Here is a 22,370-nt window from a genome sequence, read left to right as displayed (position 1 = left end):
TAAAATTTGATTTTAAACCCCACTTACATGGCAAAAAAAAAAGAATCTACTACCTTCACCTTAGTCAAACATCCTGCATGTACTCCTGTAGAGAGTTCATAACTTTACATTTCATTTTCAGTCACTTTTTATTGTAACATACTTGAACGGTAGGCAATTTAATGTTTACTATTCTAATAAATGATGTTTCGACATTAATTAAAGAACTAATATTGTCCAAGTAATTAATAAAATTTGCATCATGAGTACCTAACTTTAATTATTAAACAATGTAATCTCCTTATTAGTACTTAAGTATATAACATTGACAAATATTTATTTGCTGTTGAATATAACAATAACAGAACTGTCTTTTTCCTGTTGCCTTCTTAATTATACTCTCATAATAATACACACCTGGAAGTTAGTTCACTTACATGCCTAAATTAGAAATTTTAGGTGACCAACATAATTATTTTGACTTCTCTTTGTAAGTAACCTCACTATAAAACTCAACTCCAATATTATTATCTGGCATTCAATCTACTCCTACTCTTAAGGATAAAAACATACAACAAAGGAAAAAAAAAAAAAAAAAAAAAACTTTGTTTCAGTAGTTTTATACACACAAAAATGGCTTCTTCACTAGTCGCGATGGTGCTAGTCATGAGCATGTTATCGGGTGGAGCTTTGGCTCAGTCAGGGTGCACATCTGCAATAGTGGGATTAGCCCCATGTCTTAATTATATCTCAGGAAGCTCTTCCACCCCATCCTCTTCATGCTGCTCGCAACTATCTAGTGTTGTTAAATCACAACCTCAGTGCCTTTGTCAAGTGCTTAATGGCGGTGCCTCCAACTTTGGAGTCACCATCAATCAGACCCAGGCTCTAGCCCTCCCAACCGCCTGCAACGTTCAAACTCCTCCTGTTAGCAAGTGCAATGGTAAGCATCATCTCTTCCTTTTCTGCTGGTGAAGTTGATAAAAGTTTGCACCCGAAATTAAGGGTCTTAACTTATAAGTGTGCATAATATATGATTAAACTTTATGTATTATGAATATTAACAAAGATATTGTATGATATATGTTGCAGCTGCAAACCAGCCATCATCAGGAGGAACCTCTGCAGCATCCCCTGTTGGTTCCCCAACAGCTTCGCCTGCTGATGCCTCGACACCAGAGGGTTCAGTCAATCCTGATGACTCTCCAACATCGCCAACAGTCTCTAGCACTCCTTCAGCTGGTACTCCAAAGCTTATTTATGTGCATCTTCACATTTTATTTCTTGCTAAGTTAATGAAAATATCCTTTAATAATTGATATATGATTGCAGGAGCTGGATCGAAATCAACTACAGGAAGTACATCAAACGGGAACAAGACCAAATTTTCATTTCATTTCACCCTCTTCCTTCTCTTCATTACTTCAAGCGTTTCTGCTATCATTGCAGTTTGAAATAAGAATACTCCATAATGCTAAAGATATTGAAAGGTTTCGGTTTTGATCAATATGTTCATTTGATCTATAACATTATACTCCATAGATGATTACTTTTGTATAATCATATACTTCTTGTATCATTTACTCCTACTTAATAATAATTCTTTTGTACGAAAAACATTGTTATTATTAGATCCGAGTTTTGTTACAATTCTACAAGTAGACATGTATAAAGTTGCATGCAGTCTATCAAAGTAAATGAACACTTGAAAAAAGGGCTAACTTATTACACATTTAGAAAGTATCATGAAGAGAAAAAAAGGACTTAAGAGTTACAAGTAGGCAAGTAATAAAATCTAAAAGAAGGGGTTAATTAAAGGTTGTAAGCTTGTAAAAGAAAGAAGAAGAGTGTACACAATTTTATAGCTAATTAAGGTGTTAAGTGTGTTGATCATAAACCCTATGAGTTTCTTTCTAAAACAAATTACTGCATCACATAAGGTGTAAGTGTGTTATGCATGTTACCATGATCAAATGAAAAATGATGCATAGTTTTGTAGGAAACAATACTTTTGCCTTAAATAAGGAGTAAACTGCGTATTAATTTGTGAGCAACTTACCACAGACTATTGTGAAATTATCCCTATTGCATATAAGCCATATACAAATATTATTGCACACGTAATCACGTGTAATATGTTCCACACCCATGGCCTATACCATGGGCAAGATGCAATCTGCAAAACACCACAGGCACCTGTGCCATGTTATAGGTGTGTAAAGCAAGCGCCTATGCCATAGTTTAGGCATGTAAAGCAAGTGCCTCAACGTTAAAAACATACTACATATATATTACCTGTCGTGCCAACGACAAAGGTTCATCATCACCCAGACCCACAGCATAGCCTCTCAGTCATCACCAAAATTGTATCCATAGTACCAACTGAAAAGTTGGGTTGTTTGCAGGAAATTATGTTGGCATTTGGCATGACAGAGGCAACTAAATATGGCGTTAAGAGTAATGCTTTGGTTGCAAATAGCAATTCACTTAAAAATACAAAATAATACTCCGTTGGTTTAACATATTCAACAAGTTGACTTTATTATACATTCATTAAAAATAAAATCAACTTGCATGTATTAAGAAACTGAAAAAGTAACAAGTTACATTGGAGATTCACAAAGTACATGCCAGTGATGCCGCTACTTGATACTATTCAATATGGAGTATAAATGACTCTTATCATAATTTTCAAACAAAACTAAGCATAAAATAGATGGAAGACAATTCAATAAACACTCGTTAAGGAAATTAATTAAACCACTATGAATTAAAATAAATTAAACCACTTAGAGATTTAATGGTTGAAAATTTTATAGCCTAAAGCACACGAGTTCATGAAATTTCAAATCACACGGTGCTCAATTATTAGCCAAAAACAAGGTGCTCAATTATTAACAAAAACTCTCAATTGAGAACTCTTCGCTGTCTGAAAGAGGTAGAGGAGAGCAAGAAAGGACAAAACTGATTTCAATCCAAGAATGATTATTGTTGCTTCATCAATTGACGAATGACGTATGGAAGGATTCCACCATGGTCGAAATAGGCCAGCTCAACCTACAAAACAATTACATACGATTAGTATTCCATAATTTCCCGCTCAAGTACCCAAGCAAAATTATAACAAGCAAATCAAAATGAATAGATGTTATTAAGCACCTCTGTGTCGAAGCGGAGGGTGCAAACAAACGACTTTCCATTGTCAGTTTTAACTGTGACATCTTGTCCTGGTCTAATCTCGCTAACTTTAGAAGGAAGGTCAATTGTGTATCTCTCATGACCAGTTAGCCCTAATGTTTCGGCATCCTCGCCAGCCTTGAAGCATAGCGGGATAACTCCCATACCTACAAGATTACTACGGTGGATCCTCTCAAAACTCTTAGAGATCACAGCTTTCACGCCCTGTCACATCAAATAATTTATTTCCATTATTAAGCAACAATTTCATAAAAACACGAGCAAAAGAATTCATACACCATTTAACACTTACCTGCAACATTGGACCTTTAGCAGCCCAATCCCTTGAACTACCACTTCCATACTCAGCACCAGCTAGGACAATGGTGTCATGACCAGCCTCCTTGTACCTCTGCAATTGAGATTGAGATTAACTTTACACATCTCATGCAATTAGCTTCAATTACTAGGCACTAGCAAAATGGAAGATTCACCATAAATGTCAAAAGCAAAAAATAAAGAGTTAGTTTTTACCATTGCAGCATCAAAAACATACAACTTCTCCCCAGTTGGAATGTGAATTGTTTTTGGACCCACTTCTCCATTCAAAAGCTTGTTTACAATGCGAATGTTTGCGAAGGTACCCCTTGCCATCACTTCGTCATTGCCTCTACGGCTACCATATGAGTTGAAATCTTTGCGATCAACCCCACGTTCTAGTAAAAACTTGGCTGCAGGACTATCCTTGTGGATGCTCCCTGCTGGTGAGATATGATCGGTAGTGATACTGTCGCCGAAATTAAGAAGACAATAGGCATCCTTTACTCCAAAAGGTCCAGGTGGATTCAAGCTCATATTCTTGAAATATGGGGGTTCATGTATATATGTGGAGTTTGAGTCCCACTTGTAGAGGGTGCCAGCAGGAACTTCAAGAGAATTCCACATTGGGTTCCCCTTAGTGATAGCTTCATAGGTACTTTTGAACATGTCGGGCAATACACTTGATTGCACAACCTAAATCAGCATATAGAGCATTAAAATTCATGGCCCATCACAAAAAGAATGCATACAGAGAGCCTATTACAAAGGTCATATATACCTGAGCTATCTCATCATTGCTAGGCCAAATGTCTCTGAAGTAAACACTCTTTCCATCCTTTCCAGTACCAATAGGATCTTTATCAAAGTCAATATCAACCTATAAAATGCAAGATTGATTGGGTCAATCAATACTTTCAACTGCTATCCCCTTCAATAAAATAAACATCTGAAGATGAAAGAAAAGACCAAAAGAAAATGGTACTGAGAAAAATAGTGAATTCTGTGTTTATTGGCTCAGCCCCTGATAAAATGAATTATTGATCATAATTTATTTCACTGTGCATAGACCACACATGGCACAGATATGTGGAAGACATCCAGAAGATAAAAATTATAATGATAACTTTTTTTTTTTTTAAATTAAAAAGCATGTAGCTAAGCTCATTTTTCCAGGATATGTATTATGTAACACATGACCCAGGCAGGACAGTAAAGATGCATGGGTTACTAGTATACACAAGCACCAGACAAGGTTGCCTTACGAAGTGCAAACCCCTGACAACAGTGACAGCTAGATTCATACCAATTCTACATCAGTTGCCCACAAAACCCCTAGAATCAAGGCACTAAAACACTCATAGGAGCAATATCCTTCCAAAAAAAATTCTGGACACATCATTTTAATTCAATTCACCCAAGGATGTATCCAGATTGCAAAACATGTCAAACTTTATTTAGCTGTAAACCTACAGAGTTCTAGGGTTGTTCACGCATCATTACAATCTGATTCACCCAAGGTTGTATCCAGATTACAAGTAAAATGTATATATATATATATATTCCTTCAGGGTTCTAGGGTTGTTCCTCGCATTCACCCATTTGTAGCAGATCGAGTCCGCTAACAGAACAACTTAGAACAAACATAGCATCCTACCCTTGTTCATTAATACTAAAGTTTGAATCCTCATGGCCTATCAAAACAGTTTCTTTTAAATACTTACAGACTCGATATTAAAACTCCAACAGAGCTAGAATTATCTAAATGATGCAGTTCCATGATTTATCAAACTTCCTCGAGGTATTATTGCATTATCAAATACACAACTGATAATTAGACAACCTTTAGATACCATAAACAATCAGAGCTCAAACCTGCATCTGTATCAAGGTCTATATTTTGAGTATCATATACACCATTAAATATATTATACTGTGCTTATCAGAAATCAGTAGGTAATTATGTGTACTTACAGTTCCAGCCAATGCATAAGCAACAACCAATGGAGGAGAAGCAAGATAGTTGGCTCGTGTCAGAGGGTGAACACGACCTTCAAAATTACGGTTACCAGAAAGCACAGCTGCTGCAACAATATCTGCATAAAGAAACCAGGCATACCACATTAGATTATAAGAATGTCTTAGCACAAAAGTACACCTAATATGAGCATTCATGTTACAACCCAGGTTAAATAAATGTCAGTCACTGAATTTCAAGTTTTACACATTTTTACATTTTAAAGAGCTAGTCTTATGTGGCTCTGCGCATTTCAGGGTAACCACACAAGCAGACTTGTAGCAAAATTCAGGAAATATAAAATCAACTGTGATATGAACCACGATACAGAGACTGAACTACATTTGGAAAATTTCATCAAAAAGGTTTACACTAAAATGTAGCATTACAGACAAAGCTAAAGCATAAATTTACATTTATACCAAGAACGTACCATTTTCAGAAATAGCGGCAGAAACAGATTCATCTAGATCACCAGAGTTTCCAATACAAGTTGTGCAACCATAACCGACAATGTTGAAGCCCTGTTGATCCAAGTACTTCTGCAGACCACTATATAAAACACAAACCAAAAATAATAATGACCCATAAACATCCATTTTGATTAACTTAATTAAAAATTTATGTCATCAATAAATAACAAAAACCATTACCTCTTTTTCAGATATTTTGTAACTACACCAGATCCAGGAGCAAGACTGGTTTTAACCCAGGGCTTGACCTGTTAAAAAAACCATCAAATAATTGGCTTTTGGATAAATGAAAAAAAAAAAAAAAAAAAAAAAAAAAAAAGCCAAATAGTATCAAAAAAATTTGCCAAACAAAGCAAAATAATGTACATTATCCCCCACCCTCTCTAGAGGAGGAACTGAATGAGGAACTTTAACTTGAATAGTAAGATTAGTAACAAATTCAGAAACAAAAACCGGACAACACAAACATCCAACAAAATAAATCAAGGTTTTGGCCATAAATAAACTAGATAAATGGTTTTACTACTTATCACCATAAGTCAATTACTTTTCCCTATCAGAATAATTTATGTGATAAGTTATAGCTGCAAACAAGAAAACATCGGATACAAAGCTTATTACTAGGCCCTCTAATAAATTTAATTTACTTAACCAACTAAAACAAACCATCATGCAGAACCTAGTTGTACACTTGTTTTTAATTCTAAAAAAACAAAAGCCATATACAAGCAGAATAGTAAGTGCAAGAAATCAGAATTGGTGAAAAAAAAAAAAAACAATACTAGAACCACCAATCCTGTTCACAACAGTTTATACTTACTGCATTGGTAAACATTAAACAAGTACTTGTATAATCTAATGTCATACAAAAATAAACAAGTTTTATTTAATAAAAGAAGTATCACTCAAAGAACTTGTTCAATTAATATAAATGACCATCTTTCAAATGCCATTGAACCAAGGAATATAAACAAACATATCACAAATATGTGGATACATCATCATTAGGATAATAAAGGTACATAGCCAATCCCTGTCACACAGAGGTAAAGCATCATCTTTAAAGTCAAATCTACTGACCTCCAAACCCAACTCAGTAGCTTTCTTTGCGACCAAAGCAGCACCCAACATAACACTTGGGTTTGATGTGTTAGTGCAACTTGTTATAGCTGCTATGACAACACTACCATGCTTCAATTCAGCAGGCTGGCCATGGAATGAAAATTTAGCAACTTTATCCTGCTCTTCTTTGGGAATAGCAAAACCCTACAAAATAACAATGTAATTAGGAATACTTGAACACCAAAATAATGTCCATAACAATCAATATGTATTGTGTAAATCAGAGTGGAGTAGTGAAATGAATAGTACAACACATTAGAAAAACAAGTTAACAATATTTGTGGATGGTTTTACCTTGAAACCAACTTTGTTGTTAAGACACGAATTCCAATCAGCCTTCATTTCCTTCAGGGGAACGCGGTCATGTGGCCTATCGGTAAAAGGTTACATCAGCATCAAATCAGATATAAAATGGAATATAACAAGTTTAAACTATGAGAAGCATACCGTTTTGGTCCTGATATGCATGGCTCAACTTCTGCTAAATCCAGCTCAAGATATGATGAATAAACTCTATCTTGTTGAGGCTGATGCAAACAAAATTGTATTTATATCAGAATGTAAATGCCAATATTATAGGTAAATGGAATGACAAAAATGACGAGTTTCAACCTCACTGTAGTCAACAAACATCTTATTTGCCCGTAGATATTGCTCAATCATAGAAACCTGTAATCAAAAGAAACACAAATTTTAGTGATCGTCTACCTGTTGTGAAAACTAATATGGTTTTAAAAATATACAATGATAAAAGAGAGAGAATAAGGTATGTGATGTAACTCACAGTCTCATCACTTCTTCCGGTCAATTTTAAGTAATCCAAAGTAACATGATCCACAGGGAAGAAACCCATAGTTGCTCCATATTCAGGAGACATGTTGGCAATAGTAGCCCTATCAGCAAGTGACAATTGACCCACTCCCTGACCTGTATGTGCAAGAAGAAACATAAACTTCCATAATGACCCCCTGCCAACTTAATAAGTAATAACCACCCTCTAAATCTTTTTGTGTAACCGTCCAATAACTTACCATGAAACTCGACAAACTTGCCAACAACACCATGCTTCCTCAACATTTGTGTTGCAGTCAAAACCAGATCTGTGGCTGTGACACCATCACGTAGTTTACCAGTCATCTTGAATCCAACAACACCAGGTAAAACCATGCTCATAGGCTGCACACTCAAATCCACACAATGTTAGGGGGTAAAATTCAAACCCTCTTTCAAAGGACTTCTAAATCTAAAATAAATAAAGGAGGGGGGGGGGGGGGGGGGGGGAGACAGCCTGTAGAGTTAGGTACTTTATGCATATTTTAGTATTAAACACAGGGAATAGAATATATTTATAAAATTACATGTAAATCCTGTTAACTTCTTTAATACTACATATTACAACTAATACACAAACCAGCTGCAAAAGGGTACATATATATATTAGTTAATAAGAGTATAACACATGATTAAGCATCTCATGTTATACAAAGCCACTCCTATATAAATCAACTAAACAAAAACTTTTTACCACTTATTTCTTATGACAACATTTACTGATAATAAATATTTATTACAAATGGAAATTGGAAAGCAACAAAAACTTTTAAGCACCACCTACCTGACCAAGCATAGTTGCCTCAGCTTCGATTCCTCCAACACCCCAACCAGCAACACCTAGCCCGTCAATCATGGTTGTGTGTGAATCGGTACCAACAACACTATCTGGATAAAGAAGTCCCTCGTTGTTGAAAACCACCCGTCCAAGATACTCCAAATTGACCTGTATTTTCATGAAACAACACAGCCTGTATAATTAACATAGTTTGCTGAAAACCATCAAGTCCAAATCAAGATTTCAAGTAACTTAAGAAGAAAAGCAAAGAACAAACGGACAAAAGAGCAAAGAACAAAAGGACAAGATGATGAGGCCAGTATGTTGCGTGACAGTAAATAAACTAAACAATACATTAAAAAATCATAAGGGTGAGTTTATCGGAGGTCTTGAGGTGAGTCTTGAGATGAGTCTCACTCAAGACTCAAGCGTTAATAGTAAAAGACTCATGTGAGTCTTGGAGTGAGTTTGTAAAATTAAAACTCTCCTCCAGACTTTGCATGTCACCAGATTACTGCAACATCTTCTCATTAGCCATCCAATTATTGCCACCTCATCACCTAACATGCAATTCAATCCAAACTTCACAATGGCTAGTGTAATTTCTATATACTTCGTATTAAAAAAATCATGATTGTTGTTTTATATTTTTAAAAAAAATTATATTTTTGAAAGGATAAATGAGTCTGAAGTGAGTCTTGGGATAATGTGTGAATTTGGAGAAACTCTTATATGACTCTGAGTAATAAAAAAAAACATTTAAAAGTAAGTAGAAAACTGATGTGGCAGAGTCTAGAGTAGATTGGGGATAAACTCACCCTAACGTCATAAACAACACTCCAGTAACATAAAATAGGCCTTGCAGGTAATCAAAATCAAGGATTACTCGTACCTGGTGCACAATTCCAGAACCAGGTGGAACAACAAGCATGTTACGGAAAGCAGTTGATCCCCATTTTAGGAAACCAAACCTCTCTCCATTCCTCTTGAACTCGAGTTCCATATTGGCCTGAACTGCGTTCTCAGACCTTGCTACATCAACTTGAACTGAATGATCAATGACAAGATCCACAGGAACCTGTCATGCAAAGCAAGGGAAGTAAATTTAAGAATACAGGACAATTTTTTTTAAATGGAATTACTAGTTATATGCTACTCAAAAAATAAAATTTGTGCATGAAAAGCACAAATACCAGTCTAAGGCACAACATTTCTTTGTTGGATTAAGGGCATAAATAAAAACCATGACTGATATTAGAGATCACAGAGAATGGTTTATATAATATTCTTTTCCACAGACACTGAACAATGATTTTCAGGATCGTCAAAAACATAGAATAAGAAACGAACCAATGGATTGATCGTGTTAGGGTCATTGTTAAGGTTCTTCATGGCATCTCTCATTGCAGCCAAATCAACCACAGCTGGCACACCAGTAAAATCCTGGAAAATAAAAACAAAGCTGATGTTTCCGTAGGTTGAATACACATTCTGCATATATGTGTCAATATAATACCTAAATTTTGTAACAAACCTGTAAAAGGACACGAGCGGGTTTAAAGGGGATTTCAACTAGCTTAGGTGCTGAGTTTTCCCAGTCAATGATTTTCTCAACATCCTCCTTTGTAACTTGAAAGCCATCACAGTTACGAATGGCAGACTCCAAGAGGATCCGAATAGAGTAAGGCAACTTCTCTAGGAAATCAAACAATCGAGTCAAAAGAAAAATGTTAGTGTAACGAAGTAAGCAATAGGTCAAAGTTATAGACGTAACAGAGCTCTAAAACCAAACTTACCAACTCTTGGATCATTTAGACCTGGAAGACTGTAATACTTTCCAAATTCACCACCACCCGGTTTGGGCAGACTGGTGAAGATTTCCTTGTAAGGATGTTCAGCAGCTGAACAATTGAAGAATCAAAACATTAGATGATTATTGATTATGAATGAGTTTTATTTAAAGGTGATTCAATTTCATTTTACTAGTATTTGTTTTGTCTATATTGCATAACCTTCAATAGTGTTTCAGTTTCATTTCACTTTCAACTAGAATATTCAACATATACCGAAAATTCAAAATTCCACAAATTCACAGCAGCAATTCAACAACAAGCGGATTCCCACATTATATTGTGAGGTACCGCTGAAGTTTTGACCTAGTGGCAAAGATTAAGCGACGATATACAACAGGTGAAAAGTTCAAATCCTCCTCCCCATTTGTAATTTGCAATGCCATCGTTGCTCATTTATACCATTAAAAACATCATGCCGTAAAAAATGAATCAAAATTCAATTCCGAAAACTAAAAACACCGCGAAAACCTAAATTTGTTCATCTTTTACAATCCTTAAATAGAGCATCTACCTTTCCATCAACATCAAAATAAATAATATAGTCAATAAATTAAAGTCAATTACTTAAAAAACAAGCTATCCACGATTTAATTATCAATTATACTCACTTTTAGATCAAATCATACACATCAATTATTATATATAACATAATCCAATAATTACAACTTTTTTTAGCAAATAATTACAAAAAAAATAATGAAATTAAATTAAATTACGAAAATAAATTATAAAATTATACCCATAGTTGCGATTCTGCGTTGAAATCGTTCAAGAGGAGTAGGAGGAGAAGAAGCAATCTGAGACCTAATAGTGACCGGAGATCGCCAGTCAGTGCCGTGACTCCACCGGGAAGTGGAGGAAGCAATAGATCGGAGACCCGATGAAAATCGGTAACCGGAAACCGGCTGAGATTGAACGGCCGAGAAGATTCTAGAAGAAGGAGAATAATACGATGATGAAGAAGCAGAGGAGAGAGAAAGTAAACGTGCTGCTCTTAGCAATGGAGATAGAGACGACGTCGTTCCACTCATGACGATTTTTTTGGGAAATGAAATTAATTTTTTCAGAGAAAAAATGGGGAAGAAGAAGAAGGAAAATGGTGGTATTTATGTCTGTTTTTGTTATTTTTGGGGAATATTTTTTCAGCTTTTCGAGGAGTTATCTGGTGTGACGCGGGTAGTTTAGATGTGGTAGAATGAAGAGGTTTCTGCCGTTGATGGTTGAAGAAGGATGAAATGAACGGATGTGATTTAATGAGAAAGTTTGACTTTTTTTTTAAAATGGAATTGAGAATATTATTGTAGGCGGTGTTGTTTTTTTTAGGTTGTAAAGGTGGGGCAAGCCAGTAAAAGGGGCGCGTGGTTTGCACAAGTTAGGGTGGAGAAATATTTTTAAATTGGATTTTTGACAATTCATCAATTAAGAAAAAAGAAAAATGTTTTTATTTTGAGAGTTGCCCCATGACGATAGAATTTGTACTTTGTGATGGTTGATGGGATTTGTAATTGTCAAGGGTCAAATGAAAATTCTAAATTGTTCTCTCATGAGTTGAATAGTTGAGAGGGAGAGTAGTAGAAATCCCTAGTAGGATGGGATCATAAATTGATAGCCCTCTTTCTTTTAATTTTTTTAAATGTATCGGTTTAATCAATATGTAGTTTAAGGATGGTAAATTGTAGGATTTTTTGTAATTAACCACCCCTAAATATACCTTACTAGAGTGCACCCGTGCAAAATGCACGGGATATATATTATATAGAAAGACATTACAAAAATCCAATAACAAAAATATATTTTAAATACGTGAAGTTGTTTGTGCTATAACAACCGACTCTTTTATGTGTCTGGATAGTCCGTGTAGCTAGATATTATAGAAGTTACTTTATCAGTGTTATAGAGGTTACTCTGTCAATGTTATAGGAGTTTCCCGTTGAGTTATTGTTGTTATCCCGCCAATGTTATAAGAGTTATGTGTTTTGTGTTATAGAGGGTTACTCCGTCAATATTATAGGGGTTACTCCAGTCTATTTGTCGTAAAAAAAAAAAAACCTGTTGTCACATAAAAAAAAACATTATGTATGTATCTTTTGTTTCGATGATTATTGAATTAATAATAAGGTAGTTAACTGATTTTAAAAAATATAAATAAACAATTGGAAGAATTTCTAAAGAGGTAAATAGTGGAACTTATTGTAGCGATATTACTAAAAAAAAAAAAATAGTACACATAATTTTGGAAAAACATGTGCAATTATTGTAATATTGGTGTTTTTAAAAAGAAATTGGGTAATATAATAAAATACTACGTTGGTAGTATTTTGGGGTAGTGTGTGTTATTAGGAAAAATAACAGTGGAAGTTTTTTTAGGAGGGTATTTTTATTTATTTTTAAAAAATGACAGGTTGAAGTTATTTGAAGAGCAAAAAAAAAAAAAAAAAAAAAAAAAAAGAAAAAAAAAGGATTGAATGAGAATTGAGGAATTGGGTTTTGGAGTGATGTGGTGAGAAGTTGTGAAAATGACTCTTAAATTATACATTAGATGTTTAATTAACCATCCTTTTTTAAAAAAATAAAAAATATTACCCATAATTTAAAAAATCGGTAGGTTTCACCAACCCTCTAATATTCCGGCCAGTTTTCCAATTGAGGGCCCACTTGACACCACCCTATTGGTCTTAAATAACAAAATATAAAAAAAATAAAATCAAATCAACTTTTTAAAGAGAAATAAAAAAGCAACCATCACTTCCCCTTCTCCTGCCACCGAGACAGTCAACCTCCTACCAGACCACCCACATCAACTAGTGTTTCCCTCTCCCCTTCCCCTTTCACTACAAGCGTCCAACACAGCCTCCTTGTCGGCGCCCAATCTTCCCCCAACCGCCAGCAAACAAAATCGCTTAAAACCCTCCAGCCTGACCACCACTTGAAACTCGCATCAGGCTTGTTGAACCCCCGAAGAAGCACTAATCGCTATCCCCAGACACTCACTTGAAACCCGTAACCCATCCCTGATCCCTCGATTGAAACTTGTATTCCCACCCTCTCTTGAAACCAAAACCCTAAGCCACCCTCCACAGAAATCCCCTATTAGCCTGAAACTCCAACCCTCACCTAAAACCCTAACTCCGAAATTATTCTAAATCCAGGAGGGGGATCGCAATTATTGAGGGCAAAGGAAAGGGTTTAATACCCCCAAATCTCCCTATGCCGAAATACCAGTATAATACGTATAATTATACCATAGAGATAGACTTGGGCGTATTACCGCCGCGTGATTACGCAAGGCTACTCAAAACTTACTAAACAAAACCAATACTTTACAGCGGAAAACTTCAATACTCTTCTTTTATTAATAATAAACCATAAATAGTAACTATAATCATGAGTACTCAAAATAAACATAAAGACCAACATTTTCTAATCTAGGTGAAACTATTCCCGGGACTCCAAATGCTCAATCACTGACTCCACCTAAAATTAGTCAACACTGTTTACCGTTACGGTAAACAAGGCGAACCAAAACAAAATAAGAAATACTAGTTAGTAAAATATGCTAAGTATGCTAAGTGCAAGATAATGTAAACTCAATTTATTTGCAAGCATGCTTTTGAAATCAATTTCATCCATTCCAATAATTAAACCAATAATTCCAAAACCAATTTCAATAATAATAATCCATAGTCAAATTTAAGAAAACCAATTCCTCATTTAAATCAATTTCTTTAAAACCAATTCCTCACCCAAGTGTGCACACTCCCAAGCTAGTCTCCTTATGTTACAAGGCTATTCTTGAGGAAAGACTCGGTCATACAAAGTCCAAAGTCTTATCAAATAAACCAAATCCGCATAGTGGGATTACTAACATGCTTATAAAACTTTAATAATAATAATTCAATAAATCGATCCTCTTTAAATCCAATAAAAAAACTTTTAATAATAATAATAATCATTCAAACTCCTTTTTATTTAATTCCACATGTTTTCAAAATCAAACCTTTTAAACATGAATAATAATTTTAATTATGCAAAACATGATATGAAATCAATACTCAAGTTTAATTATTAAAACTAATTATTTAAACATACTTTTATTTCATAAATCATAATTGAATTCAATTACTTTAATTCAATCATCATAAAATCATTCAAACAGGCTTATTCAAACCAATCACTTTTAAGGTATCTAGCCACCTAACGTACCTTGATTCTTGCTTAGCAAAACACACCAAAAAAACCTCAAGAATCTTGATCGAACGCGCCCTACAAATAAAAATAACCTTAATCAATATAAGGTTAACAAATAATTAAAAACCCCCAACTATATGTACATGAACCTTTTAAATTAATTTTTCATAAACATCATTAAAAACATGATTTTATATAATTAAAACTACTCATTATAATTATTTATAAATCCCCATAATAATAATAATAATAATAATAATAATAATAATAATAATAATAATAATAATAATAATAATAATAATAATAATAATAATAATATTCTTCAGTGTAAAACTTGGGGGGCGTGCGTCACTAGGATACTTGTACCGGCGATCGAATTTGTTCCAAGGAAGTTCTTGATTTGTCAATTATTATTCATGGAACCAAAAGGTTTTTTTTCCAACAGTAACTCCACAAGATAGGGGAAGAATATAGATGATGAAGATGGTGCATCACTCTCTATGTACTCTTTATTCTTCATAAACCCAAGTTTAAGATATTTGAGTTGACAAAGTTGTCTTAGTGATGTTGGGAAGCATTGCAACTTGTAGACACCCATTTGTGTCTCCCCAAAACCAAACTCAGTGATGAGTACCTTTTACGTCGAATCATAATCGAATGAAGTGAAAGTGTGGAAAGTTTAGTGTTGCGGATAGTTTAAATTCTTTTCTCTTCTCTCTATTTTTGAAAACTTATTTTAAGAAAACAGCCAATCCAGATTGGTTGGTCCATGATATGGGTCCAATAATAGTGTATTTGGATGGGGCCCAACTTGGTAATAGGGTACCACCATAATTCTCAACCCTAATCTCGTGAAATTGGTTATTGAATAAAAGGCTCTCCAGCAATGACTCATGACCTCCTTTGTCATAAAAAACTAAATAACATTTCAATTTTAAAGACTTTAGGTTGGCAGCCATATAATCTGAGTTTGACACATTGGTTCTGTTTCCATCATGAATTTCATGACAAACAACGATAAAAACCTGCGAGGCTATTAAAAAGAGCAATCAAGTCTATGAGATTGCCTATTTTAAGACGCCTTAGTCCATCATCCATATACAATATAAATAACGGTAGTTTGTGAATATATATTAATTTATCCATCCTTGCCAGCATATGAGTCAACCCATAACACTCTTCTATGTCCAACACTCTAAGATTTACTAGTTTTCTTATGTCCTCAGGCAACTCCTTTAGAGATAGACAACTTGATAGTTTTAAAGTTTGTAGATTGTGAAGCTTAGTGATCGATTTAGGGAGCACCTCTAAGTTATCATTATTTGACAGATCAAGGCACCTCAGGTGTAATAATTTACAAAATTTATCTGGTATTGTTTTAGTGGTAAAATAAATCAAGTCAAGTACCCTTAATTGATTACAATTTGAAACTATATCATTTACATCACTATTTGTCAAATCACGAAAGCTCAAGCAGGTACGCAAACTTTTACCTGGATAATTGCTTGAGCGAAACCAGGTAGTCAGGCCTTCATTACTATCAATTACTAGATGGCAAACTTTCTCTTCTAAATCATTCCTACATTCTGTGAACATTGCAGACTCTTTTGCTACTTTTCTAGCAAGGTCATGTATGAGATAATGCATTTTAAATGAATAATTTTCATCAAATTCATTACACTTAATGTCTTGGAAAAAACATTTATGTAATAGAATTGATACATATTTTTCACCGACATCTTCCATGCTCTCATTTTTAGAGCTTGGAACAAGATATCCTTGTGCCATCCAGTGACAAATTAACTCCGATTTCCAAATGACGTAGTCCTCGGGGAAGAGTGAGCAATAGCTAAAGCAACTCTTTAGCTCTGGAGCAAGATGATAATAGCTAAACATCAATGTTGGCATTATGTTGTCGTCATCATTACCTAATTTAGCCAAATCAATACTTCCGAATGACTGCCAAATTGCTATATCTTGATTATACAACAAACTTGCAACCACCCTTATGGAGAGAGGCACATTGACACAATTTTTCGTAATTTCTTTTCCTATCTCAACTAGATCAATAACTGCAACGTCTTCCCTTTCTCTAAGTGATATTTTCTTGAACAGGTCCCAAGAGTCCTTTTCTGCAAGACTAGGTAACGCATGAATTAGATAGTTTCCAATACATTCTGCTACCTTTTTGGAGTGGCTAATCACCAAAATCCTACTTCCCCTTCCCCCTAGGATCAAGAAGTTTTTCAACTCAGCCCACTTTCTACCATTCTCAGACCATACGTCATCTAAAACAAGCAAGTACCTTTTCCCTTCTATCTTATTTCGAAGTTTCAAATATAGATCCTCGAATTCAAGTACCTCCCTACTAATCATCTTACCTAAGGTATCTTTCATGCTAAAATTCTCAGACACACAAACCCAGTACATATTTCCTTGAAATGCCTCTTTGATTCTACAATCATTATACACACTGGCGGATCCACGTTGTGACCCGGGGGGGCACGTGCTACCCCCGAAAAAAAAAACTGTTTTACAAAAATGCCTGAAATACAAATATAGATTAAATAATGCATGCCTTATGAGAGAATTGGAGTTGCTTCAGTGGTAACTTAGGGGATGACTAAAACTTTCTTGGCCAGCTGGGCTGGGGTTCAAATCTGCTCCTATGCGTTTTTTGGGTTCATTTTTTTTTTCCCGAAAACTATCAATTCTATTTTTTTTAAAGATTGCTTCATTATTTTTCAATCCCAAAATTACTTCCCTTTTTCTTGACACTTTTTTTTCTTTCTTGACATTTATATTCAAATAGATTTAGATAAAAATGACTTCCATACAATATTGATACTTCCCAAATTATTAATTTCCACTTTTTTGATATTTAATTTCAATTAGATAAAAGTAACTCCCATAAAAAATTGGTAAAGAACATTAATAGTATGGATAATTTGTCTATACAAAAAGTTAATAATATCTTATGAATTTGACTAATTTTATATGATTGTAATACAAAATATTTCGTGTACATGTATAATTTATCTGTGATAATAACTCGGCACAAAATCTATAGTTATTCAAAATTTTGATGGTAACTTTTTAGACACAATCACAATACAATATGCAAAAAATTAACCTGATGTGCTATTATCAACTTAAAATTAGTTTGAGTTTCAGGTTAATAGGTGTATAAATTTTTTTTTTCTGATCCTTTGGTTCAGTGCTACCCCTAGTTTGGAATCCTGGATCCGCCACTGATTATACACAAGTTGTGCAAGAGAAGTTTTTCCCAGCCCCCTAATCCCCACAATAGTCGCAAAAGAAATATTTTCCTCCAAGTCATCTTTTAACAACACATCCACAATGATCTTCTTGTCAGCATCTCTCCCAATAATATCATTTTCAAACACATAAGAACATGTTTTCTCTCTAATCTTAACAGGTTTATACAACTTACTAAACCCAAAATCATTATGGTTTTTAGTTGCACAATCCATCTTTTCTGTTAGTTTCTTAATCTCACTTGATATTTTAGCACTAAATATGAGTTGGTTATCTGAGGAGAAGAAACGGCGTACTAAATACGAGTTGGTTATCTATAATGTTGCAAACAACGTCTGAGCAACACTTATAGATCGTGCAATCAAGCATCGAAATTCATCTTCAATGGCGGCGATAACGTATTTGCAGAATCTCTTGCAATATTGTGCAAGAAACTGTTTAATTGTTGAAGGAAAAGCTTGCCATGCTCAAATCATTCGAGCTAGTTTAGATGTTGATACTTTAACATCAAATATGTTTATCAATATGTACTGCAAATGCAGCCTTCTTCACCCTGCTCGTCAATTGTTCGATAAAATGCCTAAAAGAAGTTTGGTTTCTTGGAACACTATGATTGGGGCATATACCCAGAATGGAAGGGCAGATTATGCTTTATCCCTCTTTGTAGGAATGCAAAGAGAGGAACCCCCTTTGAGTGAGTTTACTGTCTCGAGTGTGCTTTGTGCTTGTGCAGCAAAATCTGCCGTTTTTGAGTGCAGACAACTGCATGCTTTTGCTGTTAAGAAGGGGATAGAGTCTAATGTGTATGTTAGGACTGCTTTGATTGATGTTTACTCGAAATGAAATTTTATGGGGGAGGCCTCGTGGGTTTTCGAGAGCTTAGAGGAGAAGAGCGATGTTACATGAAGCTCGATGGTGGCAGGTTATGTTCGAAATGAGCTTTATAAAGAGGCTTTGAGGTTTTATCATAGAGGTCAAGCTGTTGGGATAGAGTAAAACCAGTTTACCCTTTCTTCTGTTTTTTCTGCTTGTGTAGGGTTAGGCGCTTTGACTGAAGGGAACCAAGTGAATGCCACTTTGTTTAAGTCCGATTTTGGTGCTAGCGTTTTTGTGGCTTCTTCTCTTGTTGATATGTACGCGAAATGTGGAGCCATTAAAGAAGCCTTCACTGTATTTTCTGATCAAGATAGCAAGAATGTTGTTTCATGGAATGCAATGATTTCAAGTTTCTCTAGTCATGGTCGGTGCTTGGAAGCGATGATTCTTTTTGAGAAGATGCAGCAAACGGGTTTGTACCCAAATGAAGTGACTTATCTCTCAGTTCTATCTGCTTGTGGCCATATGGGGCTAGTTAAAGAAGGGCATAAATACTTTGATCTTATGGTGAGAGAACACAACATATCACAAAGTGTTCTCCATTATTCTTTCTTGGTGGACATCTTTGGTCGTGCTGGATTTATTCAAGATGCATATGATGTGATAAAACTATGCCATTTTAGGGAATAGTTTCAAGCCTTTAAAAATACCACTAGCTTGAACCCCACTGTGATCATACACTAAAGTACGGTGGCGTCCAAAAGGGAAGAAGATAGAGCAAAAGAGTCGCCAACAAGTTTTTAAGGAACTTGTAAACCATCACGAGGTGAAGGTTACACCCCTTAACGATCCAAGAGATCGTCAACTCCATAAGGTCATGAACCAAATAAGGGTTCGGGGATGAAGGTACAAATCCAACCTAAAAGAGATTGAACCTGCCCTAATAATAGGCCTCTACTTTATTCTGCTCGTATTCATGTGCGCTTTCTGATTAACATACAATCAATAGGATTAACCCTAAACCTGTTTAATCTATGTTGGTTGAATTTAATGCACAAACAAACTATTATTGGCGATCACTTGAATTATAATCACAATTAACCCTAAACAAGATTATTAATTATCTTATTAAGTGTGATTACAAGTACCAAATTCCCTTTAAACATGCAATAAAGGTGATCAAGCAACAAAGAATAAATAATGTATCAAGCAACATAATAAATAATCAACATCATTAATAATAATAATATCAATCATAATCATAATCATGTTAAAGCATAGCAAGATCCTAGGCATGATACTAACAAGATTAATAACAAACCCTAGCATGTCACTAAGCAATAAAAATCAAAGCTTTAGCCCTAACATGATACTAACAATCATAAATATTAGGAAGAATATAGGAAGCATCGTGCTTGTAATCATACTTGATATTAAATTTACCCTAGACATGATACTAGGAATTAAAATAACAATCTAAGCATGATATCTACATCATAATATCAATTAATCAATTAAAGCACTTACTTGGATGCCTCGTACCTCTTTCTAATAACAAAATACACACGTTAGTAACTTCAAGGAAAATAATAATCAAAGCAATTAAATCAAATAATTGAAATAGAGATTTGGGACCAAACCCTCAGAAATTAAAACCTTTCACGTCTAGGGCGAAGGCAACTTCGAATATAGCTAGGTGTTTCTAGATCTAATGAATGCGGAATTTGTATGAAAAAGCAAAGTAAGAAAAGAAGAAAGAATTAATGTTGATGAAATTTGATGAATGAAGAGATGAATGAAAAGGATTATTGAAAGAGATGAATGAAGAGAGTTGATGAAAACTTAAGAATAAAGAGAATTGGTGAACGATAGATGTAGATGATGAATGATGAAGATAGTTGGTAATTGATGAATCTTGGTGTATGAAACCGGAGTTTTTAATACGATATTTATATAGAAAATCAGCCAAAAAAGATAATTTATCAAAACAGAGCCTGAAGATCGAAAACCAACCTTGGCGCCAGCCCTGGCTCATTGGCGCCAGGACCAGTGGCTAGCGCCAGGCGCCAATCCTGGTTCCAGGCGCCAAGGCCTGAGGTTGGACGCCAAATTGGATTTCAACGCGTTTTCGAAAATCTGATAAATTTCCTGTACGGGAAGATAAAATAATATAATTTCAGTCGAAAATGCTATTTGATCCAATTAAAAACTCTAAAGAGTCCTAATTAAATTAGGAATGAAAAGAACCTTCTAGAATGTTCTAGAAAACTAAAACCATTCCTAATTGCATTAGGAATGATAAATCATATTAGGCCCTCCCCTAGATCATTGGGCCGTACATAAAGCTCAAACCGGGCCCAGTTTAGTAAATTGGCCATAACTTCCTCAATATTCATCAGAATTGGGCTTATAATATATCGTTGGAAAGGTCTTTGCAAGCCCCATCCAACTACACCACTATTGGACCCATATCATGGACCAACCCAACTGGATTGACTGTTTTCTTTAAAATAAAGTTTTCAAAAACAGGAAGAAGAGAAAAGAAATAAAACTTTCCGCAACACTAGACCTTTCCACACTTTCGTTTCGTTCGATTATGATTCGACGCGAAAGGTACTCATCACTGGGTTTGGTTTTGGGGAGACACAAATGGGTATCTACAGCCATCTAAAGCCACTGCATCTATGTGGGGTTCCCTATTAGCATCTTATAGAAATTTCAAAAATCTTGAGCTGGTTGAGATCACAGCTAAGCATTTGTTTGAACTTGAACCCACTAATGCTGGGAATCATGTACTGCTTTCTAACATATATGCAGCAAACAAGAATTGGGAAAAAGTTGCTAAATTGCGGCAGCTACTGAAGGAGAGTGAAGCTGTTAAGGATAGAGGTAAAAGTTGGATCGAGATTAAAGGTAATAAGGTCCATAGTTTTATGGTTGGAGAACGAGAACATCCTCGAATTACTGAGATTTATTTAAAGTTGGACAAATTGATGGAGGATATGGAGAAGTTGGGTTATAAAGTTGAGATGGTGCATGACCATCATGATGTGGATGATAGCACCAAAGAGATGTTGCTGAGACATCATAGTGAAAAGCTTGCATTCACTTTTGGGGTCATCAGTCAGCCCCTTGGCGCACCTATCAGGATCTTGAGAACTTGAGAATTTGCGGTGATTGTCATAATTTTATGAGGTTTGCGTCAGTCATTTCAAAGAAGGAGATCATAGTCAGGGACTTGAACCGATTTCACCATTTTAGTAATGGTTGTTGTTCCTGTGGAGATTTTTGGTGACTGATCATGCTGCTTTATGCTGCTTTCTAAATGCCATTTTGATTGTATTTTTTTGCTACAGATGTTCAACCAAAAACTTGTTATTGAATTGCAGAATGCGAAAGAGGAGATTACACTTTGATCCTATGTTACAAGTATCATTAGAGTATGTTTTTGCTTCTGTGCTACTGCATACTGATACTAATTTTGACTTGATGGAAATACAGGTTCTGATTCAGATATCTGACCTTGTTTGAGTTGTGTA

General features: G+C 35.0%; 3 protein-coding genes and 1 pseudogene across 3 annotated transcripts; 2 read left to right on the top strand and 2 right to left on the bottom strand.

Annotated features, from left to right (window-relative positions):
* The first annotated feature begins 599 nt into the window (after window positions 1-599).
* On the top strand, window positions 600-1,570 carry LOC145611741 (non-specific lipid transfer protein GPI-anchored 19-like). The gene is made up of 3 exons (XM_081667102.1): window positions 600-922; window positions 1,072-1,221; window positions 1,312-1,570. Exons 1-3 carry the CDS (start codon window positions 613-615, stop codon window positions 1,431-1,433), a joined length of 582 nt encoding a protein of 193 aa, XP_081523228.1. The 5' UTR covers window positions 600-612; the 3' UTR covers window positions 1,434-1,570.
* A 1,141-nt stretch (window positions 1,571-2,711) lies between these two features.
* Window positions 2,712-11,622, bottom strand: LOC145623846 (putative aconitate hydratase, cytoplasmic). Its single transcript, XM_081676729.1, has 20 exons — window positions 11,288-11,622; window positions 10,492-10,596; window positions 10,230-10,390; window positions 10,046-10,138; window positions 9,588-9,773; window positions 8,702-8,863; window positions 8,118-8,262; window positions 7,871-8,013; window positions 7,699-7,755; window positions 7,534-7,613; window positions 7,381-7,456; window positions 7,045-7,230; window positions 6,145-6,212; window positions 5,925-6,043; window positions 5,449-5,570; window positions 4,256-4,354; window positions 3,691-4,170; window positions 3,470-3,568; window positions 3,139-3,381; window positions 2,712-3,036 (listed from the first exon to the last, which is right to left on the bottom strand). The coding sequence occupies exons 1-20, from the start codon at window positions 11,577-11,579 to the stop codon at window positions 2,965-2,967; spliced, it is 2,988 nt and encodes a 995-aa protein (XP_081532855.1). The 5' UTR covers window positions 11,580-11,622; the 3' UTR covers window positions 2,712-2,964.
* Window positions 11,623-13,983: 2,361 nt separating this feature from the next.
* LOC145624859 (disease resistance protein RGA2-like) lies at window positions 13,984-18,230 on the bottom strand. The gene is made up of 3 exons (XM_081677944.1): window positions 17,998-18,230; window positions 16,144-17,281; window positions 13,984-14,022 (listed from the first exon to the last, which is right to left on the bottom strand). Exons 1-3 carry the CDS (start codon window positions 18,228-18,230, stop codon window positions 13,984-13,986), a joined length of 1,410 nt encoding a protein of 469 aa, XP_081534070.1.
* Window positions 18,231-18,399: 169 nt separating this feature from the next.
* LOC145624858 (pentatricopeptide repeat-containing protein At5g04780, mitochondrial pseudogene) lies at window positions 18,400-22,135 on the top strand (annotated as a pseudogene).
* The last annotated feature ends 235 nt before the right edge of the window (window positions 22,136-22,370 follow it).

Source organism: Chenopodium album, chromosome 3, assembly GCF_948465745.1.
Source record: "Chenopodium album chromosome 3, dcCheAlbu1.1, whole genome shotgun sequence".
NCBI lineage: Eukaryota > Viridiplantae > Streptophyta > Magnoliopsida > Caryophyllales > Amaranthaceae > Chenopodium > Chenopodium album.
This window is presented reverse-complemented; position numbering and strand designations above follow the sequence as displayed.